Here is a 19,376-nt window from a genome sequence, read left to right on the forward strand (position 1 = left end):
AGCGACCATGTTCTGAGAGAGGAAACAGAGGCTCAGAGGGGTTAAGAAACCACACCTGCAAGTCACTCTCCATGCAGAAGCCGGGATGTGGCCCTGAGACGCCAGGGCCTCCATGAGATGCTGCCCCACCCCAATCTCAAGGCAGCATGGAAGACTTGACCTGAAGGCCCAGGTCTCTCTTTTCCCGCTCCTGGGAGGGAGCGGCTGCCAAGGGACTCGTTATTTTGCTTAAAGCTGTGCAACATCAACACCTACTTCTGTGTCTCTGGGGGCATCCGTACTTCTGCTGGACAGCGGGCACCAAAGGAGGAAGCAGCTAGTGTGGCTGGACACCTTCCCTGCACCCCCAGACTCTAGTCTCATTTCAGGGTACCCCACCCTCCACATCACTGACCTAGTGGAGGGTGATGGTTCCATCACCTAGATGGTTCCCTGAGTGGGGAGGGGGGCATCCTGGGCATTGCAGTGTGTTGGTCAGCATCTCTGGCCTCCACCTACTTAGCATCAGTGGCATCTACCCTCCAGTTGTGACAATGACTGGTGTCCCCAGACCCAGCCTCCAGGAGCTCCTACCAGATGAGCTGATGCACATGGTGCAGAGGGACCTTCTGCCCCCAGGGCTGGGACAGGTCTCCCAGAGGGCCAGAGAGTCGGGGGGTGGGTGGGGGTGGTATCCAACTGCAAAGAGCCCCTGCCATGGCCACAAGCTCCCCACCCCCGACTCAAAGCCCCCAGAGCAGACCAAAACAGCTGAGGGCAGCCAGGAGGGGCAGAGCCTGCTGCCTTCTGGGGAGAGAACATAGCATCTTCCCAGCTGTCCTACTTGAAAACAAATGGCAGCAGCTTTCACTGGGGGTGATGTAGCCCCTGGGGGACGGTCAGCATTAGTGGGAATGCTTCCCGTGGTCCCCACTGGCAAAGAAAGGCATCCAGAGGGAGGGGCTGGGGACGCTGCTCAACACCCTCAGTGCCCAGGACATGCCTCCCGGAAGTAAGAAGGATCCAGTCTAAACACTGCCAGTGCTGAGAAACTCTTCAGTAAGGAGAAGAGTCTCTCTGGAGACGTTGAAAGCATCGGACACTAACATCTGCTCGTTCCTTTGCTGTAAAAACATCAGCTGTCAGGCTCAGTCACCTCCCTGACCTTGCTCCTGGAGCATGAGGGGGCTGGCTGCCGGGAGCCCCGCTGAGCTCCACAGTCGGGGTTGGGGGTGGGGCCAGCCAGCAGTGTGCAGCATGGTACCACCCTGGACATGGCCCTGCTCCCCATCTCTGGGAAAATGAAGGTGGGGAGGCAAAGGCAGGTTGCCTCACTTGTCCCCAGCTCACCCGGCTCACCGACCACCTACCTTCACTCTGTCCCTCAAGTTCTGCCCAAACACGAATGCCTGCTGGGCTCCCTGCTCTTTCTTCTCACAGTTCTCCTCCTCGGAAGCACTGCTAGACTCATTTCTCTGGGACTTCTGATTAAAACAAGCAAACAAGACAGCTGAGAAGCAGGAACACCCTGGCCCTAAGAAGCGAGATGAGCTGTCTCACGCCCCTGCATCTGCTCAGCACGAATCCTCTTGTGCAGGCCCTTGGGTGGGGGGGTGCTGGGGAGACTCCCTAGGATGGGGCAAGCTCTGGGCAGTGCTCTTGTCACTGGGGATGCTGGTGAAGGATGGTGGGGGGTAGGATGGGTGGGCTGGGGTCACTTCTGGGTCTTCCTCAAGCTCACTGCCCTAGAGACCCCAGCCACCAGTTTCTGAGAAGCTGTAGGCTGTGGGAACAATTCCTCTTCCAATTGTGCCGACTGTGGTTGGAGGGTGGGGGGCTCAGGGAACGTATGAAGATTGAATTGCACATGTTCATTTTCCCCATTTGAGCCTCAACATGCGGTGGGGGTGGGGGGCGTGGGTGGGGAGGTGGAGAAGCCCAGGCAGCATTGTATCTGCCCAAACGGATAGAGTGGAAATAAACACACGGGTGCAAGCAGTCTCTGCACATGGACCCTTGGGTTATGTGCAACTGCAGCTCGGGTTTCAGGTCCGACTTGCCAACCACAAACGCAGGCTCTTCGTTAAATGTCCCGTTATTTTCCAGCTGCCGTGCAATGCTACTGGAAAACGCATCTGGCCTATAGAACCCCACAACTTGTCTTCTTTGCTAAAGAACGATTTCTGAGCCAACTCCCAGGCACACTTCTGCCACCAGAAGCAGAGTGCGTGGAGACAGCTCTCCGTGGAGAGCCGCAGGCCCCCTCAGTGGCACAGCCCTGCTTGTGGCCTGTTTCTCTCAGAACTAAGCACGGGGTCCTGGCAGCCTGGTGACTCGGCCAGTCAGCTGTGGTTACCCACGGATCCCTCCAGGCAAATCAGGTGGCCTGAGTACAGGCCAGCTCGGACGCGGCCCAAAGTGGCCCACAGCCCACATGCTCAGCAATGCCTCGAGAAGCCTCACATGTGGCATGCTCCCTGCCCTGTCGAGGACAGACCTCAAGTGCCGGCGCCTCATCAGATGGACTTCTCCGGGCTGGGTTGTCAGGCAAGGCTGATGTTGCTGCCCCTGTGCAGTCTGCTGGGATGCTGACCCCGTTGGTGCCGCTGCTCGGGACTGTGGGGAAAAAAGATGGAGGCCATCTCAGAGGTTGGACCACCTCTACTGTCCCTTCCTACCACTGGGGCCCAACAGTGGAGGGTCTCGTTTAAAGAAGAGGGTCTGGGACTTCCCTGGGGGTCCAGTGGTTAGAACCCTGTGCTTCCATTGTAGCGGGCCCGGGTTTGATTCCCAGTTGGGGAACTCAGATCCCACATGCCACGCAGTGCAGTGAGAAAATTGAAAAGATGACATGCTTAAAGAAAAATGATATGGCATCAATAATGAAAATCACAAATTCTTAGAGGTTAGAAAAACCTAAATACCAAATGAAAACCTCACAAAACCGAGAATCTATTATTGTTAATTCTATAAAGAACCCTGTGAATTTTCAGTTTATTTAGACATACTACTACTAAGGAGGAAAAAAGAGAATGTATTTGGGGAATAATTATGAATTTTATAAAACTAGTTTTACTAATAAAGTCTTTTTTCTATGCACTCCTCTCCCTGGTGGCTCAGATGGTAAGGAATCCACCTGCATGCAGGACACGTGGGTTTGATCCCTGGGTCGGGAAGACCCCCTGGAAGAGGGTATGGCAACCCACTCTAGTAGTCTTGGCTAGAGAATCTCATGGACAGAGGAGCCTGGAGGGCTACAGTCCATGGAGTTGCAAGAGTCAGACACGACTGAGTGACTAATATTTCACTTTTCCCTTTTAAGCAGTTGCAACTATGTGACTTGAACAACTTCAAATCTGGCTTTGTTCAGCGTTAGACCAAACAATTTTCCATGTAATTAAAACTCTTCATAAATACCAACTGCTTCTCCCAGGTGGGTTGTGGCATTGCTCCTGATGAGGAGTTCTACTGCAGGGAAAGATTAAGAAAAAAGCCTATCGTGATTAAAAATTAAAGATCAACTGCGAACCACACCTGGTATGTGGACACAGCGGAAACATCGTTTAGGAGTTACATCTCAAGGTTGGGGAGTGAGGCGAGACCACCTCTGATCAGGTCACTCCTCCAGTCTGCGATGCACAGGGCTGAGCTGCGTGCCCGGGGTGGGACTCGGCTCTTGGGAGCCTTGGCACCGCAGCAAGGGACAGTGGAACTACATGTCTGCTGGGCTCATCAGGGACTGAAGTCTTGTTTCCCCTGCACTCAGCAGACAGGGCCAAAACCACCTGTGACTGTACGCTCCTGCGCGAGCCTGGCCCCGGGCTGAGACTCACCTGTCTGTGAGAGCGCCTTTGGCTGCGGGGCCTGTAACACCGCCGGGCGAAGCACACTGCGCTGCTGCTCCTTGGGCTTTTGGCTCGGCAGACCTGGTGACACAGGCTGGCTTGCCCCGGTCCCTCCGACCGCGCAGGCAGAAATGCCCCCCGCCCCCACGCTTAGGCACTTACAGAAGTGCCCCAAGTGACGTCCCTCCTAGGCTGGGCTTTACAGGAAGTACAGGAAAGAAAGAAAACCCAAGCTATTTTCTTTACAGTTAGACACACACATTCCAGCTATTGTTATTTTTATATGTGGTTCAATAAAAAACTCCATGAAACAGATCTTGCCTGCAGATTAATCCAGGGAGTATGGTAACACTACCCGGGAGCCAAAGGACAGCTGGTCTTGCGGGTCAAGGGCAGACAGTGAGGGGAAAGCAGTGAAGCCATGGTTGACCTCTCAGAGTTTAGGACTCCACAAGGGGTCACGTAAAGGTACCCCTTACATATGCTTCTCAAAATGCCACGATGAGAAGATCCCTCTGCCAAACACGGGGCAAGGGCCACGAGAACGTCCCTGGCCCTGCACGGGCTCCCCACTGGATGTGGACGGCACCAGCCTGGGCCCCACTCACTCAAGGCCACTCTGCTACTCTGGGTTAACGCTGTGGCCAGAATGCTCTGGGGAGATAGTCTGATGACTGAGGACTGCCGGGCACAGAGCCTGAATGCCCCCGACCGAGCCAAGCCTATCCTTTCCCGCCTCCTCCTCGGGGCAGCGGGCTCATTGGACGGAGCACCTCCCGGTCTGAGGGCACTCCCGGTGCTCATGCGTCAGGAGAGGGAGCCCAGGCTGCACCGGCACTTGGGAAGCTGCCACTCCGAGCTCCTCCTTGACAGCAGACACCCACCTGCACTGGGGGCCTGGCCGTGGATCAGCGTCGGTGGCTTCAACCGGAACCCACTGCTCTTTTCCTCTACAAGCACAAGACAAAAGATGAAAAGTGGGCCTGCTGGGGCAGGGCAACAAAGTTGGAGGGACCTGGGGCGGTCAAGGCCTGCGGTCTGGGCTTCAGTGGCCGTGGGCCTGGAGAACCAGGGCAAATATTTCCAAGTTCAAACAGAGAAGCAGAGGCTGGTCCAGTCCCGTCTGTGGGGCAGCCCAGGGAGGAGGCTGGAGGGCCACAGGCAGTGCTGGCTCTAGGAGAACCGCCGGCAGCAGAGACTGCAGGGTGAGTGCAGGACTGGTCAGGCCTCCGCCGGTCTACCCAGCTGCCTGCAGCGGCTGAGGGCCCCAAGCACAATCAGGGAGCCCCAGAAGACTGGCTCTCCCTGGGACCCAGCTCCCTGTCCAGGAGGGCACAAATGCTATCGGGAAAAGTCCTGCCATTACAGCAGATGTCCGGGAAATGAGACACGTTTTCTGTGGTTAAAGATCAAAGGAGGCCGATAGCAGGCTTGCTCTCTCCAGATGTGTCAGGAAGGCCCAGGAGGAGGAGGCAGGGCCTTCTGAGGATGGGGTCTGGGACTGACAGCCAAGGCTCAGAGCCTGGTTCAGCTCAGCCACCGGGGCACCCAGACCCCTTCATTCTGCATCCTTGTGACTGGCCCATCTTAGGGAGCGGCGGAGACAGGCTAATGCCACTCCTGACCAGAAGGGTCAGTAGAAAGCCTCGTGGTTCCGACAGGACCGTCTGTCCCCAGAAAAGTCAAGGGATGGCCTCACTTTTGTGCTAAGGTCCAACCCATAGGAAAAAAACCTTCAATACACAGAAATCATGTGCACGTTATTAGACACGAGCAGTGAATAATCCAAAAATGAAGTTGAGAAAACAATTCCATTTACAAAGCACGGAAGAGAATATAGTACCTGGGAATAAATGTAGCCAATAAGAACTATAAAGCATTGCTGGAAGAAAGTAAAGACTTAAAGAAATGGAAAGATGTCCCCAAAGGCCACAGCTGTGCAATTCTATTCACATGAAATGTCCAGGGCAGGCAAATCCATGGAGACAGAAAGTGGATTCGTGGTGGCCAGAGGCTGGGGAGACCAAGTGGGGAGTGACTGCCCAAGGGCACAGGGTCTCTTTTTGGAGTGACAGTCATCCTAAAATTAATTATGGTGGTGGGTATACAACCCTTCAGCTGCACTAGAAACCCTTCAGTTGTACACAGAAACACCACCACAAACACAACTCATCAGGCCACACAATTAATTAGGTATGAAAATCAAATCAGAACTCCCCACCAGGCAGGAGGGCCCTGTGCTCTCCTCACAGGACTTGTGGCAAACACAAGTCCACAAGAGTGGTGCCCCCTGCTGGTCAGCACGTGTGAGCCCAGCTGCTGGAGCTGGGGTCCCTCCAGAGAGGCCTCAACAGCCAGACAGCCCAGGATGCGGGGGAAAACACGCTGCCAGGTGGGCCTCTTGGGCAGGGAGATGCTGAATTACATTGCCAGAGCTCAGGGTTAGTAAGATGACTGGCAATTTAGAAACATAGAAAAAGACTGAGGTAAAATTCACAACTGAGGTAATTTTAGAAGGTCCTCGGAGCTGGCTTTGCAATGCTCATACTGCGAGTACTACTCACCACTCCACTCTGACAAGCTAACCCTCGGGGCTGACCCTGAGCAGGGGCAACAAGCCTGGAGAGTCACAGACACTGACCACCACCACCTGGCCTGGTGCTGGCCCACCCATGGGTGCACAGGACATCCACCCTGAATGCTGTGGTGAACTGACACACCACAGGCCTCCACGTGACTGGCAACATTGGACAGAAAGATGGGGCCCACCAGAAAGATGGTGGGGCCCAGAGCAGCAGGGGGATACTTACGGGGCAGGGCCCCCATCTGCACTAGAATAAATGTGCTCTCTGCTTGTGGCCTCTGGAAGCTCCCTCTGCAGCAAGGTCAGCATGTAATGGAGAGGTGGTCAGAGCCCTAGCATGCATGCCTGGGTCATGGGAGTGCACGGGCCGTTGCACACATGTGTGTGGGCACACGCGTGGCCCCACATGAGCCTGCTGTGGGAGGGCAGCACTCCTAATGGGGCAGCCTCTGCCCTCCTCTGAAATCGCACCCAAGCAAGCAGGTTTCTCTGCCTTGCCTCAGAGAGACCCCAAGTGATGTCTGAGAGGGCAACACTGGCTCCCAAGGGAATTCCAGGAGCTCTCGGATTAAACCAGGAAGACAGATCAGAACTTGGCCTAGTGCGGACCAGAAGCTAGAGAGAATCTGAGAGGAGGCTCCCTGGTGGGGGCTCAAGCAACAAGCAAACCACTGAGGAGAAAGGGAGCAGGTTTCTCACTGTCAGAAGAGAGGCAGAAATACGAAGCAGGGCTTCAGTGAACCTTGTTGGCACTGGACGGGAAGTATCCCCATGAACTGGTGTGACCTATACACGCACACAGAGCAGCAGAGACACAGAACACATGCAGACGTGAGTGCCTGTGTATGAGGAGGTCCATGTACATATACACACGTGTATGTATGTATGTGCTCTCAGCCATGTGTAGTTCCCAGCTGCGGGTACAGAGACGGCCTGGGAGCAGCAACAGCACCAACAGTGACCAGCGGGCTGAACACTCAAATCTTGGTTCCAAGAAACCACTATCCACTAAGCAGAGCCAGGACCCCCCTGAGGACAGGGACAGAAGATGATGAGCCTAGAAGCCCTTCTGACAATTAAAAAAAAGGGCATGCTCAAGAGAAGGATGGGGACGTGGCCGGAGAGCACAGAAACGGACGGGGCTCCCGCCAGCCAGATCAGGGACCATTAGAATAAACTGACGGTGGAAGTAAGATCTGTGTATTAAGATAAATGCTACTGACAAGGGACTATAGCCCACTGACAGAACCAGGCAAGGCTGAGGGACTGTTTCAGATGCGTGACGCCATGAGCCAGAACGGGATGCCTTTGCTCATCACTAGGGTGCCTGGGGGAAGATTGAATGGGGTCTCTAGGTAGTGGGATGGAGAAGCACCTTATTATTCTTAAGGGTTACATTTTTTTCTTTCTTTCAAAATAAAAGCTAAAAAAAAATTAAAAGGCAGGCGGGTAAGGAGCCGAGTAGTTCACTCTGCAGAGTGGACAGGTCAGTCTGTCCCCACTACACAGCGCAGAGGGGACCATGGACCGGGCTGACCTTTTATGATCCGGCCCCCACAGTCCTGAACGGGACTCACTAGGCCAGTGCCCAGGCATTCCCCAAGGAACCCTGAGAACCAAGCTCCTCAGGACTTCCCGGTGGTCCAGTGGTTAAGAATCCACGTTCCAATGCAGGGCACTCGGGTTCAAGCCCTGGTTGGGAAACTAAGATCCCCCATGCCACAGTGTGGCCAAATAAATAAAAAACAAAAAGCCACTTAGCTCCCTTTTAGGCCCCGTGAAGGGGTCAGCTCAGAACAGTTTGCCTCTGGAGTCAGAACAAATTCAACCGCTTGAAACAGTGCCATCAAATCAACCCTCAAAGTTACAGCTCGCCTCTCCCTCCACGGCGCCCTTGTGCCAGAGGCTGACTGAGTTCGCCTTGCTTTTGAAGTCAGCAGTTAATTTATACAAGGCGGGTTGGGTTACAGAATTCGGATGGTTATGTTCGCTCATTAAATCTTTTATGAGGAATTCCAGCCACGCGGGAGAAACTTTGAGGAAATCTTGGAGCTGGTTCTCTAGTGAAGGACCGAAAAAGGAAAAGGCTCCACATTCTTCAGAAAGGATCAAGCTATTCGCCGTAAAGTTTTAAAGCTGTGATTAAATATATTTATCTAAACAGATCTAAGTAGTATTAGTCAGTGTGAGAATTTAAGACACAGAGAAGGGGCCTGGAAAATTACATAAACTTCAGAGTAGTGACCATGGCGATGGCAATGTGGTGGGAAATGAACAGGAGGACTCTTTCACTCTATGTATTTCCGAGTTTTTAATGACACAGAGGTACAGTATTTGTGTAAAATTTTGAAAAACGAGTACTATATTTCACTGTGGTTTTTTTGTGTGTGTTTGCTTTTGTCTTTTTTTTTTTTTTTTTAAAGGAACTTGAAGCTCCCTGTAACTAGGCTCTGCTCGCAGAAACCGAAATTAAGGGTCACAGAAGTCTGCCTCACACTGGATTCTAAATCTGCCTGCAGAAAGTTGGGAAACATGAACCGAAAAAGAGTGCTGATTCCCAACTGCTTGCCCTCATTTAAGACAGGGTTTTACAAGAGCAAGTGCTTTTCATCCCAGGACACCCCCAGTGACCAGCTGGTAAAGGGCAAAGGCACGCGAAGGCTCACCTGGTTCTGAGTCAGAGTTGCCTGCAGATGGCTCGCAGAAGGTGGATGGCATAAAAACATTGTTTTTGGATACTGTCGACAAGGAGGTGCAGGCAGGGGAGGAACAACAGGAAAACAGCGTGAGTAGGCAGGACAGACATGCCTGGGAGCATTTCTCCCACCTGAAGGGTCATCTCCAGGCCCCACTGTGGTGTTGCAGGGGGTGGGGGTGGGGGGTCAGCATCATGAACCTGGCCTTTAGAAGCCCCTAGCAAAAGTGAAACCCGGGGACTCTTCCTACAGCCCCAAAACATGGGTGTCCAGCGGACAGCCTGAATCTGCCTGATACCTAGCTGTCGACTTCGGTCTGCTGTGGCGTCCTGCCTTGCCCATGTCTCCCCAGGAGGATGACCAGGAGGGAAGCAGATGCTCCCCGGGGCCAAGCCCCAGGCCCTGCTCCCTGTCACCAGTCAGGGCTCCGTTGGCTGCAGTCCCCCCCCCACCCCCCTTTTAGAAGCTTACAAAAGCAACCGGTTCCCTGGTTGCGGGCCAGGTAACAGCGCAGTGGGGCTGAAGACCAAACTGTGCAGGCTGCAGGCAGCTAAGTGGGATCAGACTGCAGCACAAAGCCAAGGCCTCTGAACACGGACCACTTGTCTTTACACGCCTGATGGCTAACCTAAACCCTAGGGGGGGACTGCGCTAGAGGACAGGACTAATGTCTACTGGTCCTTGATTTCTCCAGCCTACAGCCAGAGCACAGACTACCACCTCTCTTCTCCGCTGTACTTTCTTGATGGAAAAAGTGAGGCTCAGCAGTGGGCAGTGAGCGGGAAGGAATGTGATCTACGGCCCCGAAGTGGATGCTGCCCCTCCTGTAATAAGGCCCATGCAACATGCATGCAGAAAGCCTTAAAAAAAAAGGATGGACCCCCAGCCTGGACTGCAAGCTGTCCGGAGGACTCCTCAATGCAAACTACAGCACCTCTGTTTGGAGTGGGGAGTGTCTCCAGCAGTTGTGAAAAAGGGTTCAGCTGTGCCCAAGGCAAGTGTTCAGGGAACAGGCATGGACTCAGGTGTGTCACAGGGGTGACGTAAGAGGACGCTCACGTACTCTTTAAGCTTCCAAGAGTCTTTTCTCTCCTAAAGTGACATTCTTAGGGCTCACAGCTGTAAATGTTTTATGTGAATTCCCAAGACTGAACTTCAAGCCAGGGAGCTGGAGGGGATATGAAAGCCAGTGCTGCAGAGCACTAGGCAATGCTCGGGTTGGGTGGGGAGTGGGGGCCCTGCTGCGGCTTTGACCCTGCAAGGAGCAGCAGCAGCCCCAGGCTTGCAGAGCTCCCCACTTAGTAGCCCCAGCGTCTCCCTCTATCCCAGGAACCCGCATCTATCCACCAGCTGGTCTCCTGGCCTCCATGTATGCATAGACCTGGTTCTGGCCCGGAGGCTCCAAGCCCTTGGGCCCAGCCTGGCCAAGCTGTCTGGGCTCTCCCGAGCTCCCTTCCTTGGGGAGTTCATGCCATTCCACCACCAAAGTGTCTGCCAGGGCTGCTGGACTCCCCATGTACTACTGTCTGTGTGTCTGGGCCTCTCAATTGGCCCCCCTGGGCACTAGGCTCACTGCTGAAGGGCGAGGGGGACCCTCCATTTCCCACACCTTCAGTCCACACATAGCCAACAGCCCTTACAATGTCGACATGTACTTAATGGTCAGAGCCCCAGACATGGCCCTGACATCCCACCCCTCTGTAAGTGTCACTGATTCAGACGAGGGCGTCTGCGCCGCGCTCAGCCAAGCTCCAGTCTTACTCCCGCCCCCCAAAAAACCGAGCCTCAGGCTGACCGTAACTGGAGACAAACAAGGGGTGGGAGGCAATGCAGGGGGACAGCAAGCTTGCAAACATGGCCACTTCACCATCCAGTAAAGGGCTGCCACTGTTACCTGACTGTGACGGCGGGAACTGTGTTAAAGAGGATGTTCTTTCTCGCTTGACCGGAGGGCAGTAATTTCCATCTTCTCGGTCAGAATCTACAGAAAATGAGGAGGAGGAGGAGAAAACTCAGGCTGCTTCCACTTTTATGACCAAAGCTGGTGAAACATTTGAGAGATATCCTCACCTTCTCCACCTTCGGGGCTGGAGCCGCCTGCTGACCTCTGAAATGAGAACACAAGTCAGGGCAATCAGAGAGGGCCACACGGCCTGGTGGCTCCTGACTTCTGCCACCAATGGATCCTGAAATGCGGCACCAAGGGTGTGGGGCCGGGGTTCAGTTGCCCGGGTCACAGACTTTCAACCTAATGCCTGAAAATCTCCCGTGAACCTTCTGCCCCCACCTCGCCAGGCCCCGCGCCAAGGACTCCTAACAGCTGGGAATATTCCTGGCACAGGATCAGTTTCCAAGTTTCTCCACTGGGTACAGCTCACTGGCACGTCCCCCGCAACCCCCACCCCAATCCATTCTGCTGAGGTGACCTGTCCACCCCGAAGGGCAGCAGGGCCGCGGACACTGGGTCGGGGGCCCCCGTCCCTGGCGCCTCCCCTGGTGTGAAACCCAATTTCCAGGGAGGCTGCTGTTTCCAGAGTAGCTGAGTGCCTCGGTGCCATGGGCCCAAGTGTGCAGCACAAGATCCCGGGTCCAACGGCTCAGACTACAGACCGGCTGAACAATCACAAGCTGAGAGAGAAAGGTGGATGGAGAACTTCCTCCCCAACAAACTCTGGTTTCAGAACGCGAATGACTAGCAATTAAGAGCTTAAAATTAGCCCCTGGCCCATCTGGGGAGACACAGCCTCTCTCAGGGGCTTGCAATTCTCCAGAGCTAAGCAGCCTACAGCAAACTCTGAGGGGTCAACGTCCCCACCCCCCAGCTCCAAGCACCAGAGCTGAAGGGGAAGCAGGGGAGCCAATTTTCTTATTTTCAGAAAAGCCCCTCAGGGGTTAAGTCTGGCCAAATGAGGACCACCTGCCTTGAGCCTGTGAGGGATTAAAAGAGATGATGCATGTGAAAGTGCTTTGCAAGCTGCAGGGCTGCGGGTAAAAGCTGTAAAGTAAGGAAGTTGCAGATGAGGAGGCTGGACCCCCGAGAACTGGGGCGGCGCTTTCCTATAAAGGGCCAGCTCCACAGGCCCCATTCAGGCCACACGTTGTATATTCTTTGTTTTTACAATCCTTTAAAAACCTGAACAGCATCCTAGCTTGTAGGCTGGACAAAAAGAGGCAGTAGGCAGAGTCTGCAGACAAGTCCTAAAGGACAGTAAGAATAGGACCCCAAACTGCACCCCCGCCCCCATCAGAGACCATCTATCAAAATGCTCGGGACATGCGAAACCCTCCTAACACGACCGGCTCAGTGGTCCTCGGGGCAACTGTGAACATACCATGGGGCTCAAAACAAAATACAATACCCCTGGAGGATTTGGCAGGCAGACACTAGATGAACACAAGACAGTGGTCAGGGCTCGGAGCGTGAAGGCGCTCAACTCCCCCTCAAAGGCTTGAGAGCTAGTTGGCCGTGTCTCGAATGTGGAACCTGGGGCAAACGGCTTCACTGGCCCAGGTTTCCACCTCCAAGCTTGGCAGGTAGCACCGCCAGTGCCTCCTCTGCAGGGATGAAGGTGCAGGGGTCGATGGGTGGCCTCACACCTGGACCGCCCACACCCTCCCGGCAAGCTCACCTCCGGGAGTGTCACACCCAGGGTAGCAGGGCTTCAGCGCTCAGGGGACACTGTGGACAGGAGGGACCAGGGCGGGGCACCCTCTCACCGCGGGGAGCCGATGAAAGAGGAACCGCTGCAGCACTGTCATCCAACAGGCCTGGGCTGGCAGCTGACAGCCAAGAGCCGAGCCCGCGACACCTGACATCAGGTGTTCCTCTCGGACGCCCCCTGCCCTGGGTGACACTGTAAAGGCACAGTCTCCGGGTCTCCTCCTGCTGTTCCTCTACAGCAGGTCTTGCCAGCCCCAGACTACCCCTGCTGCCCTGCCCCCAACTTCTTTCCCCCTTTTCATTCAACAAGCATTTCAACTCTACTAAACCTGCCCATGGCAGGCAGCCTGCGAGGCCCGTGGCACCTGTGGCTTCCTGAATGATTCCTGGGACCTGGAAATAGACAGCTCCTGTAGACACTGCTCTTTCACCAACACCCTCCCTTCCCTCGCCACCCAGGTGCGAATCTCTCAGGCTGTGGCCTCACCCCTCGCTGCTCTTCTCCATGGCTCTCGCTCCGGGTCCCCCCCAGCCTCTAAGTTTCGGAAGAGTCTGGCCCCAGTGCGCAGTGGGGCTCGCTCACCACGTGTTCAGGGGAAGCACCTGGATCCCAGGCACTCACTGGCCATGGAGAAGCAGCCAAGTCACCTACCGCCCCCGCCAACTGTATGCAGAGTAGGGGCCCTGACAGCTCCAAGGCCAGGATCGTCCGCCTGGTCCTCAGCTCCTGGGGAAGACGGTCCTCTGCCACCTTCATCTCAAGAGGCCCCCGTCTGGCTGCGCCTTCGCTGGCTAATTTTCATGGGTGTGAATGCCCCAGGGCTCCTGCTAGGAATTTCTAATTTCATTCTATTTTGGTTGAAGAAGACTGTGATTTCTGGACTCCCTTTGTTCTGTCAGTTTTTAAAACTTTTGTTAACTTTTAACAACACTTAACTTGCTTATCCTTGCCAGCGACACCCCAAACCTCTCAGGGATCCGGGTCTCCCTGAGAATTCGATGGGAGCCAGGAGCCTCTCCCCAGAAGTGTACCCAGACCTCTGGGCTGCAGCCCTGCCTCTCGGGGCCTAGGCTGCTGACTCCAAGTGGCCTCCTGCTACACTAGGTCCCCTTTGTCCATCACACTCCAGCCCTGCTGTCTCCTTCATGTTTTCTGAACATGGTGACACTGTTTCTGCCTCAGTGTTCCTTCTCCACGTGCGTGCTGCTCCCACAGCTGTCCTGACCACCTCCAGGGTGAATCCAAGCTCACGTGCCACCCCATGCCCCAGCCAGAGAAAGCGGCTCCTCTGCCTCCTCCCTCCAGCCTCTCTCGGGCCTCAATTCTGTTTTGTGCTTCACAGTGGGAAGTGATCTGGCGTGCCCATCTGCTGTGTGCCTCCTGCTACCACGAGGCCCTAACCTGTCTGTTCGGCTTATAACTCACACCCTCAACACCTAGGATACTTGCTCAGCAAGCATCTACTACACAGATGGAGCCCCGGCCTCAGCCACAGCCCCCTTGGTGACCTGGAGAAGAAAGGGCACCTGGCGAGACGAGACAAGACACTCCCAGACGTCTGCCCCCAGGAGACCCTCTAGTCCATGCTCCGAGTCTCAGAACCATCCCACAGGCGTGTGGCCAGCCTGCTGGTCCTGGACAGGCTGGGAGGTGAAGGCCTGTGAAGGACAACACAGGAGACTCCTCCACTGGGAGAGCCTTTCAGAAGCTGCTGGGACTTCCTGTGGGGTCTGAAACAGCTGACTTGGAAGCAGTGAAGACAATGACGCCAGTAATTCTCCTCAACAGGAGCCAGCACGAGGACGCAGGAGGCCAGAAGTCAAGTCACTTCGGCTTGCCTTGGGAGATGCTGCTTCATGCTGGAAAGCCCCCTCTGCTGCTTGTGTGGGCTGCAGTCTGGCCTCTCCCCCCCACCCCGTGCCCCCCCCCCGAGAAGGCCTGAGCTTGCCGTCTAGGCCTGGTGCCTCGTGCTGCCCTCCACTCCTTGGGGTACACTTGGGGTCAGGCCGAGCAACCTGTAGCCCAAAGCTTGGGAGCCGCTGCTTCAGGGATGACTGTGAGGAGGGTCTTAAGAGCAGGCTCTCAGGATCTGTGATTTGGGGGAGCAGTCAGGATGCAAGTGGGGTGTGGAAGCCCCACGTCCTTCTCTGCTTCTTTCCACAGCAGAAGCCGCCTCTTGATGACATGGGCTTCAGGCTGACACCTCAGGGATGCTCAGATCAGGGCACCCTGACTGCGCACTTCACAGTGGCCGTGGGTCCCACATCAGTGGGTGGGGTGGGCAGGGTAGCCCACCCTCTGAGAACACACTAGAACCCTGGGGAGAAGCAGCTGGTCCTGTGAAGGGCATAAGTCCCTGTCACCAAGCACAAGACCGGAGGGAAGACCTGACCCAGGACAGGGCCACAGGACCAGGAAGCTCCTGTCCTTTGTGGAAAGGCTGAATCCATGACAATTACTAGTGTTCAGTTTACTGAGGCTTGCACCCTCCCCAGACAGGGCTTTTGTGAGGCTTCCTGGCATGGGTGGCCTTGAGGGTACAAGGGCGCCAGGCCAGGAGGCAGGGAGGGAGCAGGAAGCTGTGTCAAAGAAGCTGAGACACAGACAGACGGGCAGTGAGCAGGAGTGAGCGGCGCTACCTTCTTGGCCTCCCGGAAAAGATGAGAAATCAAGACCATGTCAGGGACATTCCTTCCAGGAAATACCAGTTGGCCTGCCGGGGACTCAGTGATCCCCACCTGGATGGACCCCCATCTGGACAGTCCAGCTACAAAGTCCGCTGCTGTGACTGCAGGAAAACGGACACCTGGATGAAGATCCACTTGAGGGAGGCCCCTGCTGAGGCAGCCTCACCTTCATGTGGACCACAGGCCCACTCACCACGGTTTATCCTTTGACTCAGGGAACCAGCTCAGAGATTTTTACCAAAAAGGCAGACACTGAAAAAAAAGAGAAAATGAGGTAGCCTCCAAAGATGTGACTGCTGGGCAGGGGCGGACGAGTGGTAAACCCCGTGCACATGTCAGAGGATGGGCAGGGGGAGCAGACCGGCCAGGAGACTTGGTCCGGACTCTCGGTTTCCCAGTGGGGCTCGTAACATGTTTCAGGCTCGGTAGTGCCTTGGCTCAGGACTTCAGTTGACAGACTTCAGCCAGGCTCGGGGTGAGCACTGGGAACACTTTCTCCGGTCAAATGGAAAACTTAATCTGGATGTGGTTTGGTGTCCCTCAAGCTGCCTTATGAGAGCCAGGAGGTCTGATATAAGGAGACTGTTTCCTGGTCCTGGGGCTTCAATGGCCAGAGCTCTGATGAGACAGAAAGATGATGAGGGTCCTTTATAGGCAACAATTCAGTGTGCGATATATCGAAGCTTTACAATCCCCCAGAGGATCGTGGAATGAAGAACAGACTGAACGTGAGGGATGAGCCCTGTCAGGTTACATGTGGGTGGGTGTTTCCTGAACTCCAGAGTGAGACAGAGTGAGCGCCAAATCTGCTCTGAAGCAAGAGCAGCTAGTCTGAGTTCGCCATAGAAACATCTCAGCCCAGGAAGTAGCTGGGATTGGGGTCTATCCACATCCTAATTGACCTAAAAAACAAACTTCACTGTGTCTTAGTGCCCAAAAAGCAGAAAAAGCCCCGGATGGCTGAGAGCTGTCACAAATGGTGTGAGGGTGGCACTGCTGGGACTTCTGATGGAACCAGGGATGCCCATAGTTACCCATGTTAAAACCACACAGGGTATGCACGGGTGTGTGTCACAGGCATGGCCCTGTCCATGAAGCTGGCACATTCAGAAACAACCCCCCTCCACCCCAGGCCCTCTCCCACAGCAACATAACAACCATCTTCATCGCCCTCGACCTTGCATCTTCCAGTCTGGGCACTGCTTGCATTTCTCAGAATTAGAGCTTCTGACCCACAGTCCACAAGAACTGAGAAGCTGAGTTCTGTTGACCAGGCCTTGGAAATCGGCGTCTGGACTGGCCACAGGAAGAAGGCGAGGCTCTGCCTCACAGGCATTAGCAGAAAGGGGTCTGAATGAGCCTGGCTTCTGGAAGGGCCGCTGCCGTGATACCACCTCTACCGTTTGCCACCCTCCACAGAAAACCTTCGACCTCTGCAGATGGAGGTTCTCAGTAAATTGCGCTCTTCAACCCAGACAGCAGCGGAGGGGCCCCGTTTCCTGGGCAGATCCTCACAAAGACCACCTGTTCTCAGGGAACTGGGAACACGTGCCTGCCGTCATCCGACTCAGGAGAAGGTTCCAGCAGCTGCTCTTGCTCAACCCAGAAAATGACTGCCTCTGAATTCCTGCTCTCGGCCCTCAGGTGGGGACCTCAGATTGGAATCTTTCCTGGGTTTCCTTCCCTCAAGCCCCCTTTCAGGCCACGAAGGGCAGCCCCAGCAGGGACAGACTGGTCCTCCTTCTCCCACCACACACTGGTTCCTCCAAATGTTGAGATTTGGCTCCAGCCTCACTTGGCTGAGCATCACTTCTTTCCGCGAATCCCAGGGTCTGGTGGCTCTAGCTGAATTTCAAGGTTTCCTCAAGGACATGGGAGACTGGCGCTGTGACACGAGGAACCGCTAAAGGTCGGGGAGAGGGCTGGGGCTGTGACGCCTGGGTGCCATGTGGTGGGGTGGGATCCTGTTTTCTTGAGTCACTTTTCCCTGAAGTGAGAACGGGGGGCTCTGCCACTAGGTACCGAGAGGATGAAGCTTTCAATCCTGAATGGAGGATAATGTTTACCTTTCCCGATTTATCAAACTCCAAAAACTCCAGACATTTCTTGTTCTGGAGAGTTCACAGTCTTCTCCACCTATAATCTTCCAAAGCCTTCTGAATACAAAGAAAAAGGGCTCAGGGGGCTCCCTCCGATTCAAAGGAAGCGGCTCTTCTTCCTGCTTTGATTGAAGACAAGCAGTTCACAGCCCAACCACAGTCTAGACACAACCAGTCTTGCAAAGCAACAGGCATTAGACACCTTTTCCTACAGATCAAGGAAGCTGGAGCCTTTTGTGTTTCTAAGATACTGAACTTGAAAGCCCGAATTCAGGGAGAGACGGAAAAACGGAAGGAGGGAGAAGGGGCTGAATTGGAGGTGGAGAGTTCTACCCTGATCCTCAACTCCTCTTCTGACCCCTTGCTTCTTTCAATAACAGGATTAGCTTCAGGCTATGGATAAATGTTCCCCTGACTAGAAAAGTCTCAGTGTAGAAGGGGACTTGCTCCTTCCTGACTTTTTGGCAGCAGGAATTAAAGGGCACTGAAGAGAGCCCTGTCATCTTTTCAGTTATCGCCAGTTGCTGACGACCCGGGGTCTGGATGCAAGGGCCGAGAGGGAGGGGCCAGTCTGGGTTGGGAGCCCGGGGCTGGGGGATGCCAGGGGGAGGCGGACTTACCCCTGCCAGTTCTCGTGGAAAAGGAAGAAGCTGGGCTTCGGGCGCGCGGGCCAAAGCGCTAGCGGGGGCAGGAAGCTCTAGGGCATGCTCACCAGCTGACTCGGGCTGACCCGTGCCATGGTGGGGGGCCTCAGCCTCCCCCCGAGGCTCCTCTCCCGAATCCGACAAGTCTTTTTGCTCTGCAGAGGACTGGGAGCAAAAAAGACAATTTTCCTTCAATGTAAACAAAGCCTGCAATGCGGGGCAGGGGAGGGGGTGGGATTCAAAGGTTGAGCATCTCCTGACGCTCCTGCCCAGGACGGATGTCGGGCCAAGAGAACCGGCCCTCCACGCTGTCAGAAGGGCGGTGAACATGGGCTGGCTGTTGTCAGACTTGGCACTTCCTAAGGTGTCCAGGACGTCGGACCCAGGTTTTGAAAACTGGCAGGTGGCCTCTGCGGCATGCAGCTCCTCTGCTGGTGGCAGTTAAGAGGAAACGGTCTCGGTGACCAAACTGCCCCTGGGGTTAGTAAGCCCAAACTCAGACAGACTCAGGAAGGGGGCGAGTGCCAGCAACGTGTCTGGCCACTGGGGCTGGGGCTTCAGCAGGAGCTGCAGCCCCGGCAGCACCTCCCGTCTGTGCCCATGAACCCGAGAGGAAGGGAACGCAGCCCTGCTCAGTGAGTGCAAGTGTGGGGGACCCAGCAAGCTGGCAGAGACACAGCGACCCGGCTTTATATCAGCGGGCAGGTGGGTAGAGGTCTGGCTGAAGGAGGGAGCCCTTTGGCCTAGGAGTCTCCTGGGCCAGGGCTTATCTAGAAAACAGCCAGAGTAAGGGGAAGCTGGAATCCTTTGAGGCGGTTCTTGGGGTTCAGGAGGGGCTTCCATGGAAGTGGCTTGTTGCAAAGCTGGTGGCCTGGATCCAACAGGTGGGCTCCGGTCCCCAAACCTCCCACCTGGCATCATCCACCACAGGCTTCTCTCACTGTGAACTGAATGACCATGGGGCCACCCTGTCTCCCTGTAGACGCAGCCACATTCCTCCTGCCTGTGAAGTGACTGAACCCTCTTTAGACAAGACTTGGGACTATTTTTAAATGTGTGAGCCTGCTGGATGAAAGCAACTACATAAAAGATTTAAGAGAACGTTCAAACACTCTTGGAAAAGCAAAAGCCACAGGACGTTAACACATCCACGTCTAAAGGTCACCAAAATGGACTCTTC

The 19,376-nt window shown here is 55.0% G+C and overlaps 1 protein-coding gene across 10 annotated transcripts in view; it reads right to left on the reverse strand.

Moving 5' to 3' along the window:
* Positions 1 to 19,376, reverse strand: part of RANBP3 (RAN binding protein 3) — a 51,092-nt gene that overhangs the window by 8,479 nt on the left and 23,237 nt on the right. For 2 of the 10 annotated variants that reach the window (XM_043466337.1, XM_043466339.1), the window contains exons 3-10: positions 18,173 to 18,361; positions 11,175 to 11,211; positions 10,999 to 11,085; positions 9,075 to 9,146; positions 4,709 to 4,774; positions 3,813 to 3,905; positions 2,477 to 2,595; positions 1,350 to 1,463 (exon numbers count right to left, since the gene is read on the reverse strand). In XM_043466337.1, coding sequence (XP_043322272.1) covers positions 1,350 to 1,463; positions 2,477 to 2,595; positions 3,813 to 3,905; positions 4,709 to 4,774; positions 9,075 to 9,146; positions 10,999 to 11,085; positions 11,175 to 11,211; positions 18,173 to 18,361 — 777 coding nt within the window. Of the gene's footprint in view, positions 1 to 1,349; positions 1,464 to 2,476; positions 2,596 to 3,812; positions 3,906 to 4,708; positions 4,775 to 9,074; positions 9,147 to 10,998; positions 11,086 to 11,174; positions 11,212 to 17,519; positions 17,615 to 18,172; positions 18,362 to 19,376 lie in introns of those variants that run through there. The other 8 variants (XM_043466340.1, XM_043466341.1, XM_043466343.1 and 5 more) reach the window with 5 other exon arrangements.

This window comes from Cervus canadensis, chromosome 4 (assembly GCF_019320065.1).
Source record: "Cervus canadensis isolate Bull #8, Minnesota chromosome 4, ASM1932006v1, whole genome shotgun sequence".
Lineage (NCBI taxonomy): Eukaryota > Metazoa > Chordata > Mammalia > Artiodactyla > Cervidae > Cervus > Cervus canadensis.